The following is a 19,204-nucleotide window of genomic DNA, read 5'->3' on the forward strand; positions in this document are numbered from 1 at the left end:
TATTCCAGGCACTTCACATTCATTATCTCACAGAATTCTCAGGAGAATTCTGAATTGGTCGTCCATATTCCCATATTCCAGATGAAAAAACTGAGTCTCAGAGAGGTGAAGTGTGACTCAAGTCAGTCTTTAAAGCCTTTCTAGGAACCTCAGCCATCGTCCTCTCTCTGTAAAATGGGCATAACATCGACCACCCCTGACCTAGTCCCAAGGATAAGAGAGTAAAAGCCAGTGGAAATTGATTTGGGGTAAGCGTTGTCCTTTTCCCACGTCCCACTGGAAAATGCAGAAATTTGGGCAGTGGGAAGTGATGGAGGTGGAGTGGGGGGTCACAGCAATGTGCCTTCTCTGGCCCCAATCCAGCCCCACCCACACTTCCTTTGAATTCCTCCCTCTCTCCGCCTGCACCAAATTTCTTCCCAAGGAAAGACTTGCGCAAGAGGATCTCAGTCAGGTCCCTTGGCCCCCTGCCCACACCCCAGGAGCAATTTGTGCTCCCCCCTCACCCCAAACCTGGCCCCTAGCCATCAGCCTTTGGAACCCGCCCAGTCCCGTGGCACTTTGGTCTTCTTTGGCCTGCTTCCTCCAGGATCCTGATTTAATTCCCTCCCCCACTCTCCCCCTCCCTGTCCCAGTCCCTCGGGGGCACCACACCTATTTTGAGGGGCAGGTGCAGGGGACTGGAACAGGAACACCGGGTCTGTTTTCCTGCCTGTCAACTGGGGCCACCTCCCTATAACTGCCTCCTTTCTCTTCACTGTCTACTCTTGCTTTGCCCTTTCTCTACCCCTTCATCCCCGCCCCCATCAGTCTCCTGAGCCCTTTTGAGGGCCTAATTCCCTTTGGGGCACTGAGGGAAAGGGGGGGGTGAGCGGGAATGGGGAGAAAGAGCCCAAGATCCCCAAGGGAGCTCCCAGAACTGGTCTCAAACTCCACAAGACGGCTGGGTGGAACCCGCCAGTATCTGACATCACACAGACCTGGATTCGAATTCGATTTTTCCTCTGACCAACTGCTGATTTTGAACCCTTCAGCTCTCAGGGCCTCAGTTGTCCCCTCTGTGAAATGGGGGCTCCAGGAGAGAGGAGGGGAGGGAAGAGTCCAAAAGAGGACCTGACCTGAACTAGGGGATTCCTCCTCAACCACCGCGCCCCTTCCCCAGCCCGGGAGCGCAGCGGAGCCTCCCAGTCCCTCGTCCCCCCGCCGCAGGCTCCTCCTCCACTGACATCAGAGCCGCAGGCGGGCGGAGGGGGCCAGCAGAGCCCGAGCCGAGCGCCAGCGAGAGAGCGGGCGGGCGAGCCAGGAGCGGAGCGGCGGCGGACGGCAACCGGCAGCCAGAGCTCGGCGCCAGCCACCTCGGGCTTCCCAGCCAGCCCCGCGGCGGGGCAGCCGCAGGTACAGCCCAGGGGCCGCCCCGCCTGTGCTCCGGGGCGCGGAGGAGGGGTGGCCAGACGCCCCCAGTGGCTGGATACCCTCCCCCAAGGATGGGAGTGGGTGCCCCGACGGGCTGGGCTCTAGATGGGCAGGGAGAGGCAGGGCAGGGCCTTTCTCTCCAACCTCGGCCCGAGGCCCAGCAGGTGCCGGGCGGCTGTGGGGGAACTGAGTGGGTACTAGAGGAAGGTGGGGAGGGTGTGTGTATGTGTGTGTGTGTGTGTGTGTGTGTGTGCGCGCGCGCGCCTGTGTTCGGCTGGGCCTGAATATGGACGGACTTGACATTTGGAGCTATAGATGTGTGGGGGCTGTGTTGGGTTGTGCTAATGTCTTAGCACAGGCATGTGGATCAGATATGGAGTTGCGTGTAAGGGTATATTTATGGGTGGGGGTGTCTGGGAATCAGTTTTTGTTGCAGATGTGTGTCCAAGTGTTGTGCATGCTGGTATCTGGCTCAAGAGTAGTAAGAGTTGAGGCTATACGATTGTGTATTGAGGATGTTTGAAGTTAGGTGTGTAAGGAGTTGGGGTGCGGTTTGGAGCACAGGAGTTTCTAGGGTGTATAGAAACAGGATGAAGGGTATGAGTGAATCTGGGATGTCCGGTACATAGGTGAGGAAGGTGTGTGTGTGTGTGTGTGTGTGCAGATGTGTGTTTTGGGGTGGTGTAAGAGGGATCCGTGGGAGGGCTGTTTGGGTGTGAGGATGTGTGGGGGGAGTGTGTGTGTGGACATGTGTGCTGATGTCTGGGTTTCCATGTATGATCGGGTGTTGCGGTATCTGGGTATGGAATGTACTGAATTTTGGGGCAGGTATTCTGCTTCAGAGGTGTGGGTGGAGCTCGGTGTGTTCGGGTGTGTCTGTGGACCTGTGAGGGTTGCATTTGCCAAGCCTCCAGGTGGGTTTTAAAACTCTGCCTTGAGAGCTTACCATCATGTCTCCTTTCCTAAAAGTTTCTGCCCCTGGGATGGGTGGTCAGGCCCCTCCTGAGAACCAGGTCCCATCCAAGGAGTGGGATCTCACACCAGGGACTCTAGTCAGGACACCATCCCTCATTCTCCCACAGAGGAAACAGAAAGGGAAAGTGCCTTCCTTGAGGTCACACAGCATGCTGGGCTCTGCATGGGCCCCAATCTGGCTGCATATTGGAAAGACAAGCTGAGAGTGGCCCCATCAAAGTCCTTTGTCCTCAGCAAGCTTAGCTGGACCCCAGCCAATCATCATTTGGGCAAAGATGGACCCAGTCCCTATCCATTGCCAACCTCAGTCTCCCCATTGTCCATCTGATAAATGGGGAGAGAACTCCCACCCTCCGGCTGACAGAGGTCTCAATGGAGAAAGGTACAGGCTGGATCAGAGTCAGAAGAAGCCCATTTCTCAGGCTTCTGGGACCCAATCAGGGAGCCAGGAGGGAGAGGGGGTAATAGGAGGCCTGGGGAGCTCCAGCTGTGGCTGTTGTTGCCGTGGTAACAGTGCAAAAGGAGCTATTTAAAAACATGGCTGAGATATTGCTGGAAGCCCAGGCTGCCGGAAACTTGATTTCCGAGAGGCTGGGTGGGAGAAGAAAGAGGAAGGAGAGGAGACACCCCAGCAATTCCCAGGGTGGGGCTGAGACATTGCTGGTTCTGGGGATAGGGGGACCCTCCAGGACCCTGTGCTTCTACAAGCTGCTCTGGGGTCTTCTCTGCTGTCCTCCTGGGGGTCAGTGTCCACCTGAGTGTTTGGATTTGGAGAGGGAGAAACTGGGAGGTAAGCTAAATAAATTAGTGAACGAATGAGTTTGTTGAAAAAAGACTTTTGCTGCCACCCTGAAGGATTTTCCTCTAGGCATGAGGACTTGTGGGAAGAACAAATGACTGGTGAATGAATGAATTTGCTGAATAATTTTGTCAAATGAATGAATCAAGGAATGAATAAATGCAGGCTGAATGACTGAATGGGGCCTCAGTTCCCCAAGTTCCAACATAGAAGGCTGGGCCCCACTAAGTCTTTTCCCTCCATTCCCCTTCTCAGGAGCCCTGGCTGTGGCCAGGGGGCAGTGGGCCATGCCGGGGGCAGTGGACGACCCCAGCTGGAAGCAGGTGGAGGACATTAGTGACATTTATGACTTCCGTGATGTTCTGGGAACGTGAGTCTCAGGGCAGGCAAGCGGGGCTGGCGGGGGAGGCTGTCTCTGAACTAGGGGGTAGGTTGGGAAGGTCTTCACTCTTGGGCCTGGCTGGCTGGGAGACTGAGTCCAGGGTGGTACTTCCTCTGGTCAGTTGATCACCACTTCCTGTTTCCTATAGTCCCGGCCCCGTGGCAGCCTTGCCATGGCCCAGTCTGGCCCATGTTTTCACTTCTGGCTGACAGTGGGTAGAACAGACGCTGCTCTTGGCTGCAGCTCTGGGTTCCTGTGAAGAGAACGAAGTAGGGGAGAAGGAAGGAGCCAGTTTTTCCAATTTTTGGCCAAGAGCTGGGGGTTTTGGCCTAGGTTAGGAACTGAAGCTGGGCATGGTTCTTTTCTCAGTGGTGGGAATCCAGAAATAACTCAAACCTGATCTCTGCCCCTCAAGTCGATCCTAAACATGTGAGGGAAACACACCCAGGGAAAATGACAACAGGGTGTATGATGTGCTCCCGTTAAAGTCAGGAATGAGGACTTTGTAGAGCCCAGAATGGTGGCTTCTGCCTGGGGAAACCTTTCTGGAGAAGTGGGTATTTGAGCTAGGGACTGAAGGATAAGCAGAAATGCACTTGTCAGAGAGGGAGAAGGGCATTCTAGGCAGAAGGAAGAGCATAAGCAAAGGCTGAGAAGCAGGTTATGTATGGAAAGAGGAAAAGAATGATAGAGCTTATTATAATCAGAGACGGGGGAAGAGTGGAAGAAGAGGCTGAGAAGAGAGAACAGGTCATGTAAAGCCTTGAAAGCCAAGCTATGGAGGCTGGACTTTGTCTCATGAGCCATAGGAAGACATTTAAGACATTTTCGCAGGCTTGCAATTCAGGATGGTCACTCTGGCCAAAGCGTGGAGGGTAAATTGGAGAGGGACAAGACTGGAAACCAGCAATGAGGCTACCACAGTCACTAGTTTTTTTTTCCCCAAGATTTTATTTATTTATTTGAGAGAGAGAGCACAAGCCAGGGGAGAGGCAGAGGGAGAAGTAGGCTCCCCATGGAGCAGGGAGGCTGACATGGGGCTCGACCTTGGGACCCCGAGATCACGACCTGAACCAAAGGCAGATGTCCAACTGACTGAGCCATGCAGGCGCCCCCACAGTCACTAGTTATTCTGATGATTGAGATTTCACCACAAGAGATGCTTTTGACATATGACTTCCTCTTATCCCAGGGAAAGCAAAAAGTACTAGAAAAATACTCCAGTAAATCCTCCTTATCAGTGAACTCTAGTGCAAATGAGTTTGCTCTTTTCTAAGAGCTTGTTGTAAAATATTGCTTCTCAAATTTCAGTGAGCGTACAGATTACCTGAAGATCTTGTTAAAATGCAGATTCTGACTTAGTGGGTCTAGGGTTGAGACCTGAGATTCTGCACTCATAAAAAAGTTCCCAGGTGGGCGCCTGGGTGGCTCAGATGGTTAAGCGTCTGCCTTCAGCTCAGGTCATGATCCCAGGGTCCTGGGATTGAGTCCCGCATCGGGCTCCCTGCTCCTTGGGAGCCTGCTTCTCCCTCTGCCTCTCTCTCTCTCTCTGTCTCTGTCTCTCATGAATAAATAAATAAAATCTTAAAAAAAAAAAGTTCCCAGGTGATGCTGATGGTTCTTCAAGGATATAAAAGGTGTTAATAAACCATGACTCAAATTGACTATAGCAGAAAAAAATGAACCAGTTATGCATAAATCAATAAGCTGAGGGCATAAACGTCAGGCATGGCTGGATTCAGAGACTCACATGATGTTATTAGGAAATTGTCATCAGGAATTTCTTTTTTTTTTTTTATGATTTTATTTATTTGACAGAGAGAGAGACAGCGAGAGAGGGAACACAAGTGGGGGGAGTGGGAGAGGGAGAAGCAGGCCTCCCGCCCAGCAGGGAGCCCGATATGGGGCTCAATCCCAGGACTCCGAGATTATGACCTGAGCTGAAGGCAGACGCTTAACGACTGAGCCACCCAGGAGCCCCAGGAAATTGTCATCAGGAATTTCTTAGCTCTGATTTCCTTTGTGTTACCTTCATTCTCAAGCAGGCTCTTCTCAAGTGGTGGCAAAGATAACCACCATTAGCTCCAGGCTCGCATCTTACCAGCTTGGCAGGAAAGAGCAGCTCATTCTCAAAGTGCCAGTAACCTGGCTTGCATCACAGGACCCAATTACTGTGGCCAAGGATAGGCTACTCTTGATTGGCCAGACCTGGGTCATGTGACCACCGCACGGACCAGGGCGTGGAAGAGTGATGGAGGGAGGCTCATCCCACATCCTTAGTTCACAGGTGGTCACCTAACCCTTAGGGGTATGGAGGAGGGGCTGAAGGGAAGCTAAGGTTCCAGTTCCCCAGCTCATGAATCCCCTCTCTCTGCAGGGGGGCCTTCTCAGAGGTAATCCTGGCAGAAGATAAGAGAACTCACAAGCTGGTGGCCATCAAATGCATCGCCAAGAAGGCTCTGGAGGGCAAGGAGGGCAGCATGGAGAATGAGATCGCTGTCCTGCACAAGTGCGTGGGCCACAGTGTTTCTGCCGGGGTTGACCCTGCCTTGACTCCTCCCATTCTCTTCCTACCTCTGCTTTGGGCAAATCGTTTAACCTGTGAGCCTCAAATTGCTCATTTATAAAATGGGGTAATAATCTCCACTTGGCAGGGTTGTGGAGAACATTAGAGGTTCCTTTTTTTTTTTTTTAAAGTTTTATTTATTTATTTGTTAGAGAGAGCGTGGGCGAGAGAGAGTGAGCAAGAGCACAAGCAGGGGAGCTGCAGGCAGAGGGAGAAACAGGCTCCCTGCTGAGCAAGGAGCCCGATGCGGGACTCAATCCCAGGGCACCGGGATCATGACCTGAGCCAAAGGCAGCCGCCCAACCGACTGAGCCACCCAGGCGTCCCTAGAGGTTCCTTTATTTCATGTGTCTGGTGCAGCAGTTAACATGACAGATGTGACTGAAATGCCACTGCTTATTTACAGTGGTTTAATCTGTTCAGTCAGATCTAAAAGCCAATCCTTGAATGTGGCTTGAAGCAATGTATCTCAACTGGTGCGATCGTAGACCTACCTCAAGTTCCCCCCTATGTATTAAAGCCAAGCCACTCAGGAAGTTAAAAAATGCCTGTCTTATGACCCTCTGATTAAATAACCAACTAGTCTATGATTAGCTCATACTGATGTGAAACCTCCTGCCCTCACTGGAAAGCTGATAGAGAACCTTCACTTCCATCCTCTCTCCTGAGCTTTCCAACCACCCTGGGCAGGGATGAAATGATAATTTCCACTACTGGGTTCGGGAGGGGACTGAGGCCCAGAGAGGGTAAGGGATTCGCCCAAGGTCACACAGCAACTTTGTGGCAGAGCCATGGCTTCTGTCAAGCTCAGTCACCATCATTGGTTCATTTATTGAGCATTCACTGTGTACCAGGCATTATGCCGAGATTCTTATCTGCATTTTCTTATGTCATCCTCACCCCAACTCTTTGAGGGAAGTACTGAGGGAAGTCATTGGCTTCATATTATAGATATGGAAACTGAGGCTTAATATTCAATGAATAAGTAAGCACTTACTCTACCCCAGGTGTGGGAGGAACAATGGTAAGATAAAGCCCCTGGTCTCCTGGAGCTGGTGTTCTGGCGGCGGAGGCTGACAGACTTATAAACACAGAAACATTTTAAAATCGTGTATTGATCAGTGCTGCAAGGTGAAAAGACTTGCCCCCAAACAGCACGCACTAGAGGCAGGTGAGACCCAGTCCGATGGGTCCGACGCCAGGGCCCAGTGTTTGTTTATCTCTGTGCTCTCCTACCTTCCATTACATCATAATAAATTGTGGTAAATCAGCTTTTCCTTTTGGGACAGAACTCTGGTTTGTCCTGCCCAGGTCTGCAGTAGTGGCCTTTCGAGGTGAGGGTAGCAAAGTGGCTGAGCTGTCCTCAGCTCTGAACTACCTCATTTCTCCTTTCAGGATCAAGCACCCCAACATTGTAGCCCTGGATGACATCTATGAGAGTGGGGGTCACCTCTACCTCATCATGCAGCTGTGAGTGGCCTCACCCCTTGCTCACACCTCTTCCTGCTGCCCCTCCCTAGCCTCTGTGGCCAGACTGTCCTGTCCCCGGCTGCAGGGTGTCCGGCGGGGAGCTGTTTGACCGCATTGTGGAGAAAGGCTTCTACACGGAGCGGGACGCCAGCCGCCTCATCTTCCAGGTGCTAGATGCCGTCAAGTACCTGCACGACCTGGGCATCGTACACCGAGACCTCAAGGTGGGGTGAGAGGGTCTGTGGTGAGCTGGGGTGCCGGGTGGGGCCTCCGCAAACCCCTCACTGTATGACCTGGGACAACTCTTACCCCTTCCCTGAGCTTTGGCTTCCCTTCTGCAAAATGCACCCTGTAAAGCCTAAACTGCCTCCTCCCCTTCCAGTTTGGACACTTAAATGGATACAAAGGTGAATGGAGCTGGTATTTTGTCCAAATAACGGCTAGGTCTTTTTCTCATAATAAAAGTCCCCCTTGTTCTTTGTAGAAAACTTGGAGGAGACAGCAAAACATAAAGAAGGAAGCCAGAAACCCCTGAAATCCTACACCTCAGAGACTATGATGGATTCACATTTTGTAGTACATCTCCTCTGGTCTAGAAAAGCGCTGGGGTGAAACAGATCTGGGCTTGAATTCTGTCCCTACTACTCCCTAACTGTAGGTTCTCAGGCAAGTCACTTTGCTTCTCAAGGCATCAGTTTTCCCATCTGTAAAGGGGGATTATTCAGATTGGCCTGACGGGGATGTGGTAAGGATGAAATGAAATCAAGCTAGTGCTGGCACACAGTAGGTGCTCAAAAATTATTCAGGGCTCACAATATAAACCTGAAGTTTATAGAAAATTCCTTCTCACATTCCCGAGGCCCTTGTCCTTTCTGGTACTTTTAACCTCCTTGAGAACTTCCTTGAGTTTCATGTGCCTTCAACCAAGATGGCAGCCGTGAAGCCACAGTGGCTTTCTCAGTTTTTGAGGGGTGCTTGGGGAGGCAGATGGTTCTGCCAGCGTCTGGCCATCTCTGCCTCTTCCTTTCCCTCCCCCTTCCAAGCCAGAGAATCTGTTGTACTACAGCCTGGATGAAGACTCCAAGATCATGATCTCTGACTTTGGTCTCTCCAAGATGGAGGACCCTGGCAGTGTGCTCTCCACAGCCTGTGGAACCCCAGGATACGTGGGTATGGAGCATCCTGGGCTGGGGCCATGTGTAGGGGAGGAATCGGGAGCTGCAGGGCAGAGATTTGTCACCACCATGTCCCTTTCCCTCCATAGCCCCTGAGGTCCTGGCCCAGAAGCCCTACAGCAAGGCAGTGGATTGCTGGTCCATTGGGGTCATTGCCTACATTCTGTGAGTGGGGGCTTGGCCACTGGGGCATGTGGCTCCAGCATTCTCCTCTCCCCTACTTTGCTCTCTTCCTCCTCTCTGCTATTTCTTCTTTCCTGCCGCCTATGTTTATATCTACCAATTAATGACTAAGATTACTTCATTCAATACATACTATGTTTCTGGCACTATGCTAAGCACTGGGGATTTAGCAGAGAACAAAACAAAGTGCCTGCCCTCAGGGAGGAAAAACTCTAGTAGGGGAGATAGATAATAAACAAGTAAATAAATCTATAAAATAATGTCAGGTATTAAAATACTATGAAGAAAAATCAAGCAGGGTAGGGAGATGGGGATGGATGCCATTTTAGATAAGGAGGTCAGGAAAGTCCTTTCTTAGGAGGTGACATTTGAATAGCCTCCTGAATGAAGTGAGGGAGCCAGACATTCGAGGTGTGGGGGAAGAATGGTTTAGGCAGAAGGAACAGCAAGTGCAAAGGCCCTGAGGAAGGGAAGATGGTAGCAAATTAAGAAACAGAAAGGCTGGTGTAGCTGGACAGGAATGAAAAAAATCAGAGGGGCAGATATCCCCTCTTTGTAAAAGGGGGAACTCCTTCCTGTGGGTGCTGCCTGACCCGAGACTGCCCCAAAGCCCCATCCTGGAGCCAATGGGTGCACTGAAAGTGGATATGAGGATGAGTTTCTCCCTGCCCAGGCTCTGCGGTTACCCCCCCTTCTATGACGAGAATGATGCCAAACTCTTTGAACAGATTTTGAAGGCCGAGTACGAGTTTGACTCTCCTTACTGGGACGACATCTCTGACTCTGGTATTTGAGGCTTTGCCTTCTTCCCCTGGGCCCTACCTCTGGTGCCTTTCACATCTGTTTTGGGGTCTCTTCACTGCCTGCCTTTGGTCAGATTCCCCAGCCCCAAACTAAGAGCTGTCTTCAAGACCAGACACCCTACCCCAGGTGCTTCCCTCTGCCTAGCCCCTGGTCTGAGAAGCTTGTAGGCATGCATTCATTCAGCCTTCAAAAATAGTATTTTTGAAAATACCTCATCCATTTGACTTCCTAATGCCTAAAACACCACCATAAAGGTTTTCATCTGTCCTTTTGTGCCTATTAGGAGGCAAACCTATGAAGCCATTACCAGTCACTTACACATCAGTGTGAATACACTGAGTAGAATCTTCTTTAAGAACAAGTTTTTCATAAGGGAAAAAGAGAGCTGGAAGGCTGCGGTGGGCGGGGGGCTTAGAGAAAGAGTACAAGTGGGGTCGGGTGGTGGATGGACAGATCTGGCCTCTTGTCTTGCTTAAATGCCAGGCCAGACCTGAGGGGGTGGGTTTTGTCTTGGGGGTGTCCACAGGCACCACCATGCTGTTTCTGTCTTTGCTCTTGCCTTGGGGGTTCAGCCAAAGACTTCATCCAGCACTTGATGGAGAAGGATCCTGAAAAGAGGTTCACCTGTGAACAGGCCTTGCAGCACCCATGGTGAGAGCTCCCACAAGCTGCAAGCTGGGATGGGGTCTGGGGCCCTCAAGCCTGCCTCTGCCTTCACAGACAACCCTCCACACACCCCCATCCTAGGATTGCAGGAGATACGGCTCTAGATAAGAATATTCACCAGTCGGTGAGCGAGCAGATCAAGAAGAATTTTGCCAAGAGCAAGTGGAAGGTGAGTTCCTAATCCTGGGTCCCAGCCTCCCCAGGCGTCCTCCCCACCCCACTCCAGACCTCAGCTCCCACAGCACCTAGCATCAAGTCAAGCACACAGTGACTGCTCAGGGATGCTTACTAAAGAACCTCATTCATTCATTCATTCATTCATTCATTCATTCAACACTCCCTGACACCTACTCTATCCCAGTGAGAGTCTCTGACCTCCAAGTCTAGAGGGAGAACAGTATAACTCTTAGAGACATCTACTCCAATCTATGGGGTCCTGGAAGGATGCTGATGGCCTGACAGACCTATCCGACTCGACAGCTAGGTAGGAATTAGCCAGGTACAGCAGAATCATGTCTGAGGCAAAGGGAACTGGCATGCAGAGGGCCAGAGGCAAGAGAGGGAGAATGTGGCCATTCAGGGAGGTGCATGTGTTCAGTAAGCCTGGACGGACTGGAGGGGCTGCGGGGCAGGAGCCCAGACTGGAAATGCAGGTAGAGGCCTCGAGTGCCACAGTGGAGAACGGACTCAGTCCTGAAGATACCGGCGAGCCCCGGAAGGATTTTCAGCAGTAACCTGCCTTCCAGAAAGGGCTCTCAGGGTGCAGAGAGAGGCATGGAGTCACGGCTGGGAGGCTATAGCAGAGATGTGGGCAGGAGATGGTAAGGGCTTGGACCTGAGAACAGTGGATGGCTCAGAAGTCCTTTAGGAGGTAGAACTGACAACAAGTGATATATTTTGAGATGTTGGCAGAGAGAGATGTCAAAGGCTAGCCCAAGATTTTGGTTGGAGACATGGTGAATGGTGGTACTATCACTGAGATGGGGATCCCAGGGGTACACACTTGGGGGGGTAGGATTCTGGTTTTGGACCTGGTGAATTTGAGGGATGTGCCGGACGCCTTGGTGGATATGTTAAATAAAGAATGATACACACAGGCATGTGGGCAAGTTATTCAAACTCCCTGTGCCTCAGTTTTCTCCTGTGGCAATGGTGACACTAACAGAGCCCACCTCAAAGACCTTTGTGAAGATTAAATGAATTGCTAAATAAAGTGCTTAGAACAGTGCCTGACACATGCTGCTATATTAAGTGTTTGCGATGATGTGAACATGAATTAATTATAAAGGGTTATAATATATACTTGTCCATATACACACGTTTTATATATATGCATGTATGTGTGTGCAAATATATAACATGGCTGAGTGTCGTTTAATAAAGACTTGTAGAGGTTTCAGGGGCTTTAGTGGATCAACCACTAACACCTGAAGGAAAAGTAACAAAACCAGTGCAAGAATCCCACCACTAGACCCTCTCCCATGATCTCCCCCTTCTCCCCACAGCAAGCTTTCAATGCCACGGCCGTGGTGCGGCACATGAGGAAGCTCCAGCTGGGCACCAGCCAGGAGGGGCAGGGACCGACGGCGAGCCACGGGGACCTGCTGACACCAGCAGTTGGGGGTGAGGACCAGTGCTCTGTGCAAGGGCGTGAGTGGTCCATGAAGAGGCATCCAGGCTGGTGTAGAGGCTCTGCGCCTACGGCCAACTCTGTTCCTTCTCCTCATGCAGGGCCAGCGGCTGGCTGCTGCTGTCGAGACGGCTGCGCGGAGCCGGGTCCGGGACTGTCCCCTGCACTGCCCCCACAGCTCTAGGGCCCCGGATCCAGGGTCCGAACCCTTCGCGTTGGAGGGGTTGGGGCACCCTGCTCCCCTTCCCTCCCTGAATTGGAGAGTTACCCTGCCCCGCCGCCTCCCCACCCCTTTCCCTATCACTCCTCTGCTGCATTTTCCATACAAATGTTTCTATTTTATTGTTCTTTCTTGTAATAAAGGGAAGAGATAAAAACATAGGTAGCTCTGTCTCTCCAGAGAATCCCCACCCCACACTGCCTTGCAAACTACTTAATTTGAGTGCACCTGGTCCCTGAGGTAGTTGCAGGAAGCCCCCTTCCCAACACAAGACTGGATGGGGGGAGAGGTATTTGGGGAACCCCTTTGTCCAGTGCCCCCCACCTAGCCCTCTGGGTCTGTAGATCTCCTGCGCTTTGCTGGTGGCTCCTGAGCCCGGTGGGGTTGGTGCAGGTCAGCACTGAACAGTACCTGGGGGCAGCAGGGAGGACACTCTGGGGGATCAGGGTACACGGAGTCAGGGCTGGTGGGGCTGGTGGCAGTGTGGAGAGCTACAAGAGTTCATGGGGAGCAGGGTCAGGGCAAGGAGCGTCCACTAGAGTCAGGGCTGGGGTGGGTGAAGAGTCCTGGAGGACCACCTGCAATGGCGGTGGTGGTGGAGGAGTCAACTGGGTCAGGGCTGGGGAGGAGTCCTAAGGGGTCTGGGTGGGAGGAGGAGGAGGAGGAGGAGCAGGAGGAGGAAGAGAAGCTTCAGTACACTTACTGCTTGGGCCCAGCCAGCATAAGGTCCCCACAGGCTCCGGAAAAAGCTTCCTATACCAGAAGTGATAAGGTGAAATTAATTAGCCCTCCTACTCCCTATCCACAGGAGTGGGATTTTATGGAGAGGTGTGAAAAGTTTCTACCACCTCAGCCCACTACCAGCTCAAGTGTTGCACTCTCTCCTTACCCAGTTCCTTGTTAGCCTGGGGGCTTGGACCCTTGGCCTGGGACGTGGTGGGGTGCCAGCTGTAGTCACGCTGGGCAATCTGCCACATGTGGACATCCACGGGCACGGCCTGGGGCTTGTCTAGGGCCATCAAGCAGATGCAGTCAGCCACCTTTGAAAGAAAAAGAGTGAGCCACAGAGGAGGAATGGCAGGATCCAGCCAGCGGGCTGGCTGTTACCTTCACCACTCCGAGGTTACTATTATTTTACATTCTCCATCAATATACACCCTCTTGTAATAACTTTAAAAATAGCTATGATGAGATTTCTACTGTGTGAACACCCATGTGGGCCAGGTTCTCATCGTAACCTGGGAAGAAGGCAGTACTATATCCTTTCTGCAAACAAGAAAACAGGTTCAGAAAGGTGAAGTGACTTAGCCAAGGTTACATGGCTAGAAGAGGCAGAACCAAGATTCTCCGTTGGGCTGAAGTTCAGAGCACATTAAAAAAGGTTTTTAAACAAAAATCCATTTTTAATCTAGAGAGAAGTATAAAGAAGAAAACAATAAATGCCCAATTCCCAATCATTTTACTGCTAGCAAACCTTGTTGATATTAAACAAAAACTTTTATAAGTACATATAATTTCAAGATAAGAACAACATGAAAAGGAAAAACATCTTTCCACTTGTCTTCCCAAAGGTAACCACTATTAAGTTTCCTGTGGTTCCTTCTGGAAATTTTTGTACACATATAGCAGTGTATATGTGCACCTGAACAAATAGCCTTTTTAAAAATGCACTCAAGGGACAAAGTCCTTTATATTCCTTCTGCACTTTGCATTTTCTCTAATAAAACATCTGCTTGTATCCTTTCTCTTCCTGCCCTGCCTCCAGCAGCCAAGCATGTACCCAGCTCTCAGGCCTGCCTTATCTCCTTCTCTGCTATTCTCCACATGGGTGGTGAGGGTAGCTCCTATCCCAATGGGACCTCACCTTGGTGCCCACCCCGGGCAAGGTGCAGAGGGCCTTGTGGGCCTCCTCATAGGGGGCCATGTGCAGCTGCCGCAGCCAGGGTAGCCCGCCCTGTTCTTCTAGGATGGCTCGAGCACTGGCACTCACGTAGCGCGCACGGTACCCCAGGCCCAGCTTCCTGAGCTGAGCCTCTACCTCTGGCCCTGTTGGGAGTTGGGGACAGTGGGGGTCAGGCATCTTCAAATACTTCCTGTCTTCAAGCTAATGGGTGAGCCCTCTGCCCCACAGGAATGCTTTCCCTAGGCACCTCTCTCCCACCTCATTGCCCTTTGGGAGATGCCAGGACACTTACTTGTGCAAAGGCAAGGGTTAAAGCCTGGGTTCTGCCCCTCTACAAATGTTTTCTGAGCACCTACTACCCAGTCTTGGGCACTGGAGCAGGGACAAGAAGGACTTGCCCTGGTGGAACTCCCCAGTTGAGTTCTTTAACCTTTCCAAAGTGCATTCACATCTATGATCTCAAATAATAACCATAATAACAACAATAGCTTCTATTATCAAGTGCTGGGTATTGTGTGGGGGCAAAGTGCTTTAGGCACATTATTACACTTTTCTCAAGGACCCTGATGACAGCACTATTATTTAGGGTAGTAACTTGCTCAAGAAGGGACAAGGTGTAGATGGGATCTTGCACCCAGGTCTGGGAAATCAAAGCCCATGCTCTTAGACCCTTAGAGCACCCTGCGTCATGAATGCTTTACTCACCACTCAAACCCTTCTGAATAGAAACTGTTATTCCCATCCTACAAACAAGAGAAGCTCGGAGAGGTAAATGAATTCTTTTGGTCTTATGACTACTAAACTGGGAGCTGAGACACAAGACTGGGTTTCTATTCCTCAACCCCCCCAAGACGGGGTTTCTAAGTACCAAAAACATTCTTTTCTCTAGCTGGCCTGTTTCCTTACTATGCAGTCCCTAAGCACTTCTCTTCGCTTTATTCTCACATCTGCCAACTGATATATTTGCCTCTGTAAAATACTTGCCTTACAGGGCTGCTATGAAGAACACTAATGTTCTTGGATGCAAAATTTTTGGGTTCCCTTAGAGATGGCAACTTAAATTTTCTGCATAATTCCTGTATGTCAAATACACAGTATGTGTATTTCTTTACTTCACCCTTGTGGCAACTCTGATAGGTAGGTGCCATTATTATCTTGTTCCAGATGAAAAAACTGACACAGAGAGACTAAATAATGTGCTCAAGGTCATCCAGCTAGATGTCAAGTGCCAAAGGTAGAATTCAGACCTAGGCAGTCTGTCTCCAGAATGAGTGCTCTTAACCCCAAAGTACCATATACTATATATAGTTGGGTTTTTTTGTTTTTGTTTTTGTTTTGTTTTTTTGATGAAGCACTGAACCCATGGGGTATAAAGCAACGACTAGTGAGGTGCTGACATTTTAGGGACAGACAGGGAGGATTTGGTGGGGCTGATCAGACCAGGCAAGGTGGTTCTGGAAGAGGGCAGTGTTTGGGAAGGCAAGAAGCTTTGAGATGGGAGATGGGGACCAGGGCAGAAGTGACGAGACCCTGAAAGCTATTGGAGGGTCTGAGGGCAGGGACCCACCTACTCACCAGCCAGGGCCTGCAGGCTGGGGAAGCCATGGTAGGTGACATCATCAAGCTGGATGAGCCGAGGTCCGAAGGCCTGACAGAGCCGTTCTACCATGCCAGTTATGCGAGCAATGTTGTTGTTGGAGGAACAGATGAAGGAGAAAAGGCACTCGATAGGGTCCTGTTGCAGGAGTCGCACACCTAGGGAAAGGTAGGGGATAGGATACAGACCTGCTGTCAGGAGTGGCCTCTTCTCACCCTCAGATCCTAGGCACCAAAGACCTAGAAGCATCCAGGGGGAATGACGGACAGTGTTGTTAGGGAAAGCAACACCAGAACTCTCATTCCTCATAGAATCCATGAGGTCTGGGCTATCATTACATTTCACAGATAAAGAAGCCACAATGTAAACACTATGAGGATGGGGATTTGTGTCTGTTTTGTTCACTGCTGTATCCCCAGTCACATAGCAGATGCTATGTAAATATTTACAGAGTGAATGACGTCACCTGCCCTAGGTCACACAGCCAGGATTTGGTCCAATATCCTTGTCACTACACTGTGGTAATCAGCAGAACAATAATAATAGTAATAAATAATTACTATGTGTCAGGTACTATTCTAAGCAAAGCTTTACACGTTAAATTAACTCCTTTAATCCTTGTAAAATTCTGATTTACGAATCCTTGTAAAATTCTGTAATATAATCCCCATTTTACAGATGGTGAAACTGTAATTTAACCAAATTACAAGAACTCCAACCCCTGCCCCAATCCTTGAACTCACCTTGGAATTTCTGAGCCACCTCTTGAAAGTGGGGGTCCACAGAACTCCAATGGTGATATAGTTGAGCTAGGCTGACATCCAGCTGGAAGTACTGGTGCACAGTCTTTAGCTCTTCTGATGTAGGCCTGCCAACCCATCCCTTGTCGCCTCGGTACACAGTACAGTAGAGCTGCTCCTCAGTCTGGGTCAGTGTCCATACCTGGTTCGCCAGCACTCCAGTCCAGTGCGCAGGGTTTTGTTCCCTCCACCTGAGCCCCCAGGCACACAGCAGCCCTGGTACTCAGTTTTCCTTCTTGCACCCTTTGGGGCCCTCCCATCCTACAACAGCTTCATACACAAAACTGACTTAGGAAATGCCAAGTCATTTGATCCTCACAACAATACACTGGCTTTTTTTTTTAAGTTGGCTCCATGTCCAGCGTGGAGCCCAACGCGGGGCTTGAACTCATGACCCTGAGATCAAGACCTGAGCAGAGATCAAGAGTCGGATGCTTCCGACTGGGCCACCCAAGTGCCCCTGCACTGCTTTTTTACCTCCACTTTATAAAGGGGGTAAACAGGCTCACCACCCGTGCCTGTTTCCTCTTTTGTACCCTGAGGTTTCTTCCATCACCCCCAACATTCCTTTACACTCCAGACCTGCAGTGTCGAGGGTCCAGGAGTCAGGGTCACTCACCGGAAGGACTGTCCGGAAGCCAGAACCAGGTCCAGGCGCAGCTCCGAGCGTGGACAGGGGATGGAGGCCCACAGGGCCGGGAAAGAAGCTAGAGTACGATGCCCCATGCTGCATAGCAGAAGGGAGCGAAGAATTCCACGCCAGGCTCCGCCTCATAATGGCCCCGCCCACTCGGTACCAGCTCTCCCGTAGCCAAAAGACCACGCCCACAAAGACTACACATCCCTTAAGGCCTCGCCCACCAAGCCCTTGCCCCCTAGTTTACTTAAGGCCCGCCCAGTTTCATTTAATTCTTCCACTCCCCGTAGGCCCCGCCCCTTACGGTCCGCAAGGGCCCCTCCCCCCCAATCCTCCGTCCTTCCTCCTTACGTATCCTCCCCGGCCCCCGCCTCCCGCGCGGCGCGCACCACTGTCCTCCGAGCTGTCGCGACTTTGGGAAGCGCGCGTAAATGCACTCTTCCGGCTTCTCCAGGGGGCCAACCTCACTCTCCCCGGAAGTAGGACTCAGGCCTGGCTTATTGGATCCGGAGGTAGCCAATCCGCGAAGAAGTGAGAGGCGCCAATGAGAACAGGGTGTGGTGGTAGGTGGGCGGGTCTCTTCGAGGCGCCGCAGCGGTTGGCGCGCGCTGGGCTCGCTGCCCGCTCTCGGCCTTTTCTCTGGGGGATGTCTGCACTCGGCACGCCAGGGTGTCCAATCCCCACGCCCCGCGGACCGGCCGCAGAATGCGCCCTCGGGCCCCAATCCTCACGGCCTGATCTCCTCAGACCCTCGGGGTTCCTCAGGCTTCCCTGTCCGCAGAACCAAATCCTGTCCCTCACGGTCCTCAGAAAGACTTTCTCCACCGAGCTTCTCCAGTCAGATATTCGCCCTCTTGACCGAGAATCGGACCCGAACACCGCTCGGGCCCCTGCGAGCCCCAGTGAGGCGTCTCCACAGCGTCTGTCGCCTGCGGATCCTGTCTTCGCACCCGCCGGCTGGGCCGCTCCCCTCCAGAAGGCCTCACCGAGCCTCGACTTCGCAGTCAGGCCTCAAGACTTCACTCCATCAGAGGCCGGGCTCCTCGGACTGCCGTGCCCCGGCCGCAGCTGCGCTGCCCAGCTGCTCCCTTCAGACTCGGGGCATTCCTTCAACAGCACTCCCATCATCTCACACCCGTGCCTAGTGGGGCCTGTCTGCCTCGCCGTTTGCAGGGCTGGCTGCCTGGGCCGAGGAAAGATGTTTTAAGTAATTTCTTCCCTTGTGGAGGAACACAATGAGCATGGAGCTAGGAGACAGGAACTTTTATCTGGGCCACTTTTCACCTTGTAGCGCAGTGATTTGGGGTTACTGTGTCTGAATGAGTAGACTGCAGATTCCTCAGGGGCAAGATTTGCAGCTGATTTGTGTCCCACCCACAGTACCTAGTACGGAGCACCAGGAGCATGGTTATCATCAAATGGTGTTTTTGTCTGCTCCACTCCTCAGCAGCTGCAAGGCCCTTGAGCACCTACGTCCTGTGGCTGTCTCATCTCTAGGCGTGCCAGCCCACAGGTGCCTAGCACTTGGAAGGTATTCCTTCAGTAACTGTTTGAATCTGTAAAGGGGGTGCCAAGGTTGGGAATGAGTGAAAAGCAATCCTCTACATGCCTGCTCTGGCCCCCGTTAAACAGGTGAAGGTCACAGCTATAGAGACTCTGAAACACTTGGACTATCCTACTGGCAGAGAACTTGAAGCATCTGAAATTCATGAAGGGATGGGCAGTAGACTCTTCCTCCAGCAGTTCTGCGTGCTGGTTAAAGAGCCAGCTTGGCAGACAAACAGACCTGAGTTCAAATCCTAGCTCTGCGACTTCCTAGTTGTGGAAATTTAGGCAAGTTACTTAATTTTTCTTAACCTCAGTGTCTTTGTGGAGATAACCACTCTATTATTAACTTTCCCCAGAGTTATTGCAAGGATTACATGAAATCGTGTATCTAAAAGTGCTTAGAACAAGGCCTGCCACTCAGTTAAGTGCCTGGGAA

At 51.4% G+C, this 19,204-nt stretch overlaps 2 protein-coding genes across 5 annotated transcripts; one reads left to right on the forward strand and one right to left on the reverse strand.

Annotated features, from left to right (window-relative positions):
- The first annotated feature begins 1,278 nt into the window (after positions 1-1,278).
- CAMK1 (calcium/calmodulin dependent protein kinase I) lies at positions 1,279-12,434 on the forward strand. Of its 4 annotated transcripts, none has more exons than XM_021694891.1 (12): positions 1,279-1,395; positions 3,443-3,557; positions 5,947-6,078; positions 7,531-7,605; positions 7,691-7,829; positions 8,649-8,775; positions 8,870-8,945; positions 9,637-9,749; positions 10,340-10,418; positions 10,515-10,602; positions 11,939-12,056; positions 12,165-12,434. In XM_021694891.1, the coding sequence occupies exons 2-12, from the start codon at positions 3,475-3,477 to the stop codon at positions 12,245-12,247; spliced, it is 1,113 nt and encodes a 370-aa protein (XP_021550566.1). In that variant the 5' UTR covers positions 1,279-1,395; positions 3,443-3,474; the 3' UTR covers positions 12,248-12,434. The 4 variants fall into 4 exon arrangements, with proteins under 4 accessions (XP_021550566.1, XP_021550568.1, XP_021550567.1 ...); XM_021694893.1 differs by having other exon boundaries at positions 7,691-7,772; XM_021694892.1 differs by lacking the exon at positions 1,279-1,395 and adding an exon at positions 1,566-1,577.
- Positions 12,435-12,523: 89 nt separating this feature from the next.
- OGG1 (8-oxoguanine DNA glycosylase) lies at positions 12,524-17,309 on the reverse strand. Its single transcript, XM_021694894.1, has 7 exons — positions 17,203-17,309; positions 16,527-16,774; positions 15,762-15,941; positions 14,148-14,329; positions 13,173-13,323; positions 12,987-13,036; positions 12,524-12,715 (listed from the first exon to the last, which is right to left on the reverse strand). Exons 1-7 carry the CDS (start codon positions 17,307-17,309, stop codon positions 12,608-12,610), a joined length of 1,026 nt encoding a protein of 341 aa, XP_021550569.1. The 3' UTR covers positions 12,524-12,607.
- Positions 17,310-19,204: the final 1,895 nt, after the last annotated feature.

Source organism: Neomonachus schauinslandi, chromosome 1 (genome assembly GCF_002201575.2).
Source record: "Neomonachus schauinslandi chromosome 1, ASM220157v2, whole genome shotgun sequence".
In the NCBI taxonomy this organism is placed as follows: domain Eukaryota; kingdom Metazoa; phylum Chordata; class Mammalia; order Carnivora; family Phocidae; genus Neomonachus; species Neomonachus schauinslandi.

What these genes read in the sequence shown, in the direction of transcription:
- CAMK1 (XM_044916496.1), top strand. Translation starts at nt 3,358, where the DNA reads ATGACTGAATGGGGCCTCAGTTCCCCAAGTTCCAACATAGAAGGCTGG. An exon ending in TGGAACCCCAGGATACGTGG is followed by an intron (nt 8,776 to 8,869) that starts GTATGGAGCATC and finishes TTCCCTCCATAG; the next exon opens with CCCCTGAGGTCCTGGCCCAG. An exon ending in GGGGTCATTGCCTACATTCT is followed by an intron (nt 8,946 to 9,636) that starts GTGAGTGGGGGC and finishes CTCCCTGCCCAG; the next exon opens with GCTCTGCGGTTACCCCCCCT.
- OGG1 (XM_021694894.1), bottom strand. Translation starts at nt 17,309, where the DNA reads ATGGGGCATCGTACTCTAGCTTCTTTCCCGGCCCTGTGGGCCTCCATC. An exon ending in GCTTCCGGACAGTCCTTCCG is followed by an intron (nt 16,775 to 17,202) that starts GTGAGTGACCCT and finishes CTGGGGGCTCAG; the next exon opens with GTGGAGGGAACAAAACCCTG. An exon ending in CCAGGCTAACAAGGAACTGG is followed by an intron (nt 13,037 to 13,172) that starts GTAAGGAGAGAG and finishes CTTCTGGTATAG; the next exon opens with GAAGCTTTTTCCGGAGCCTG.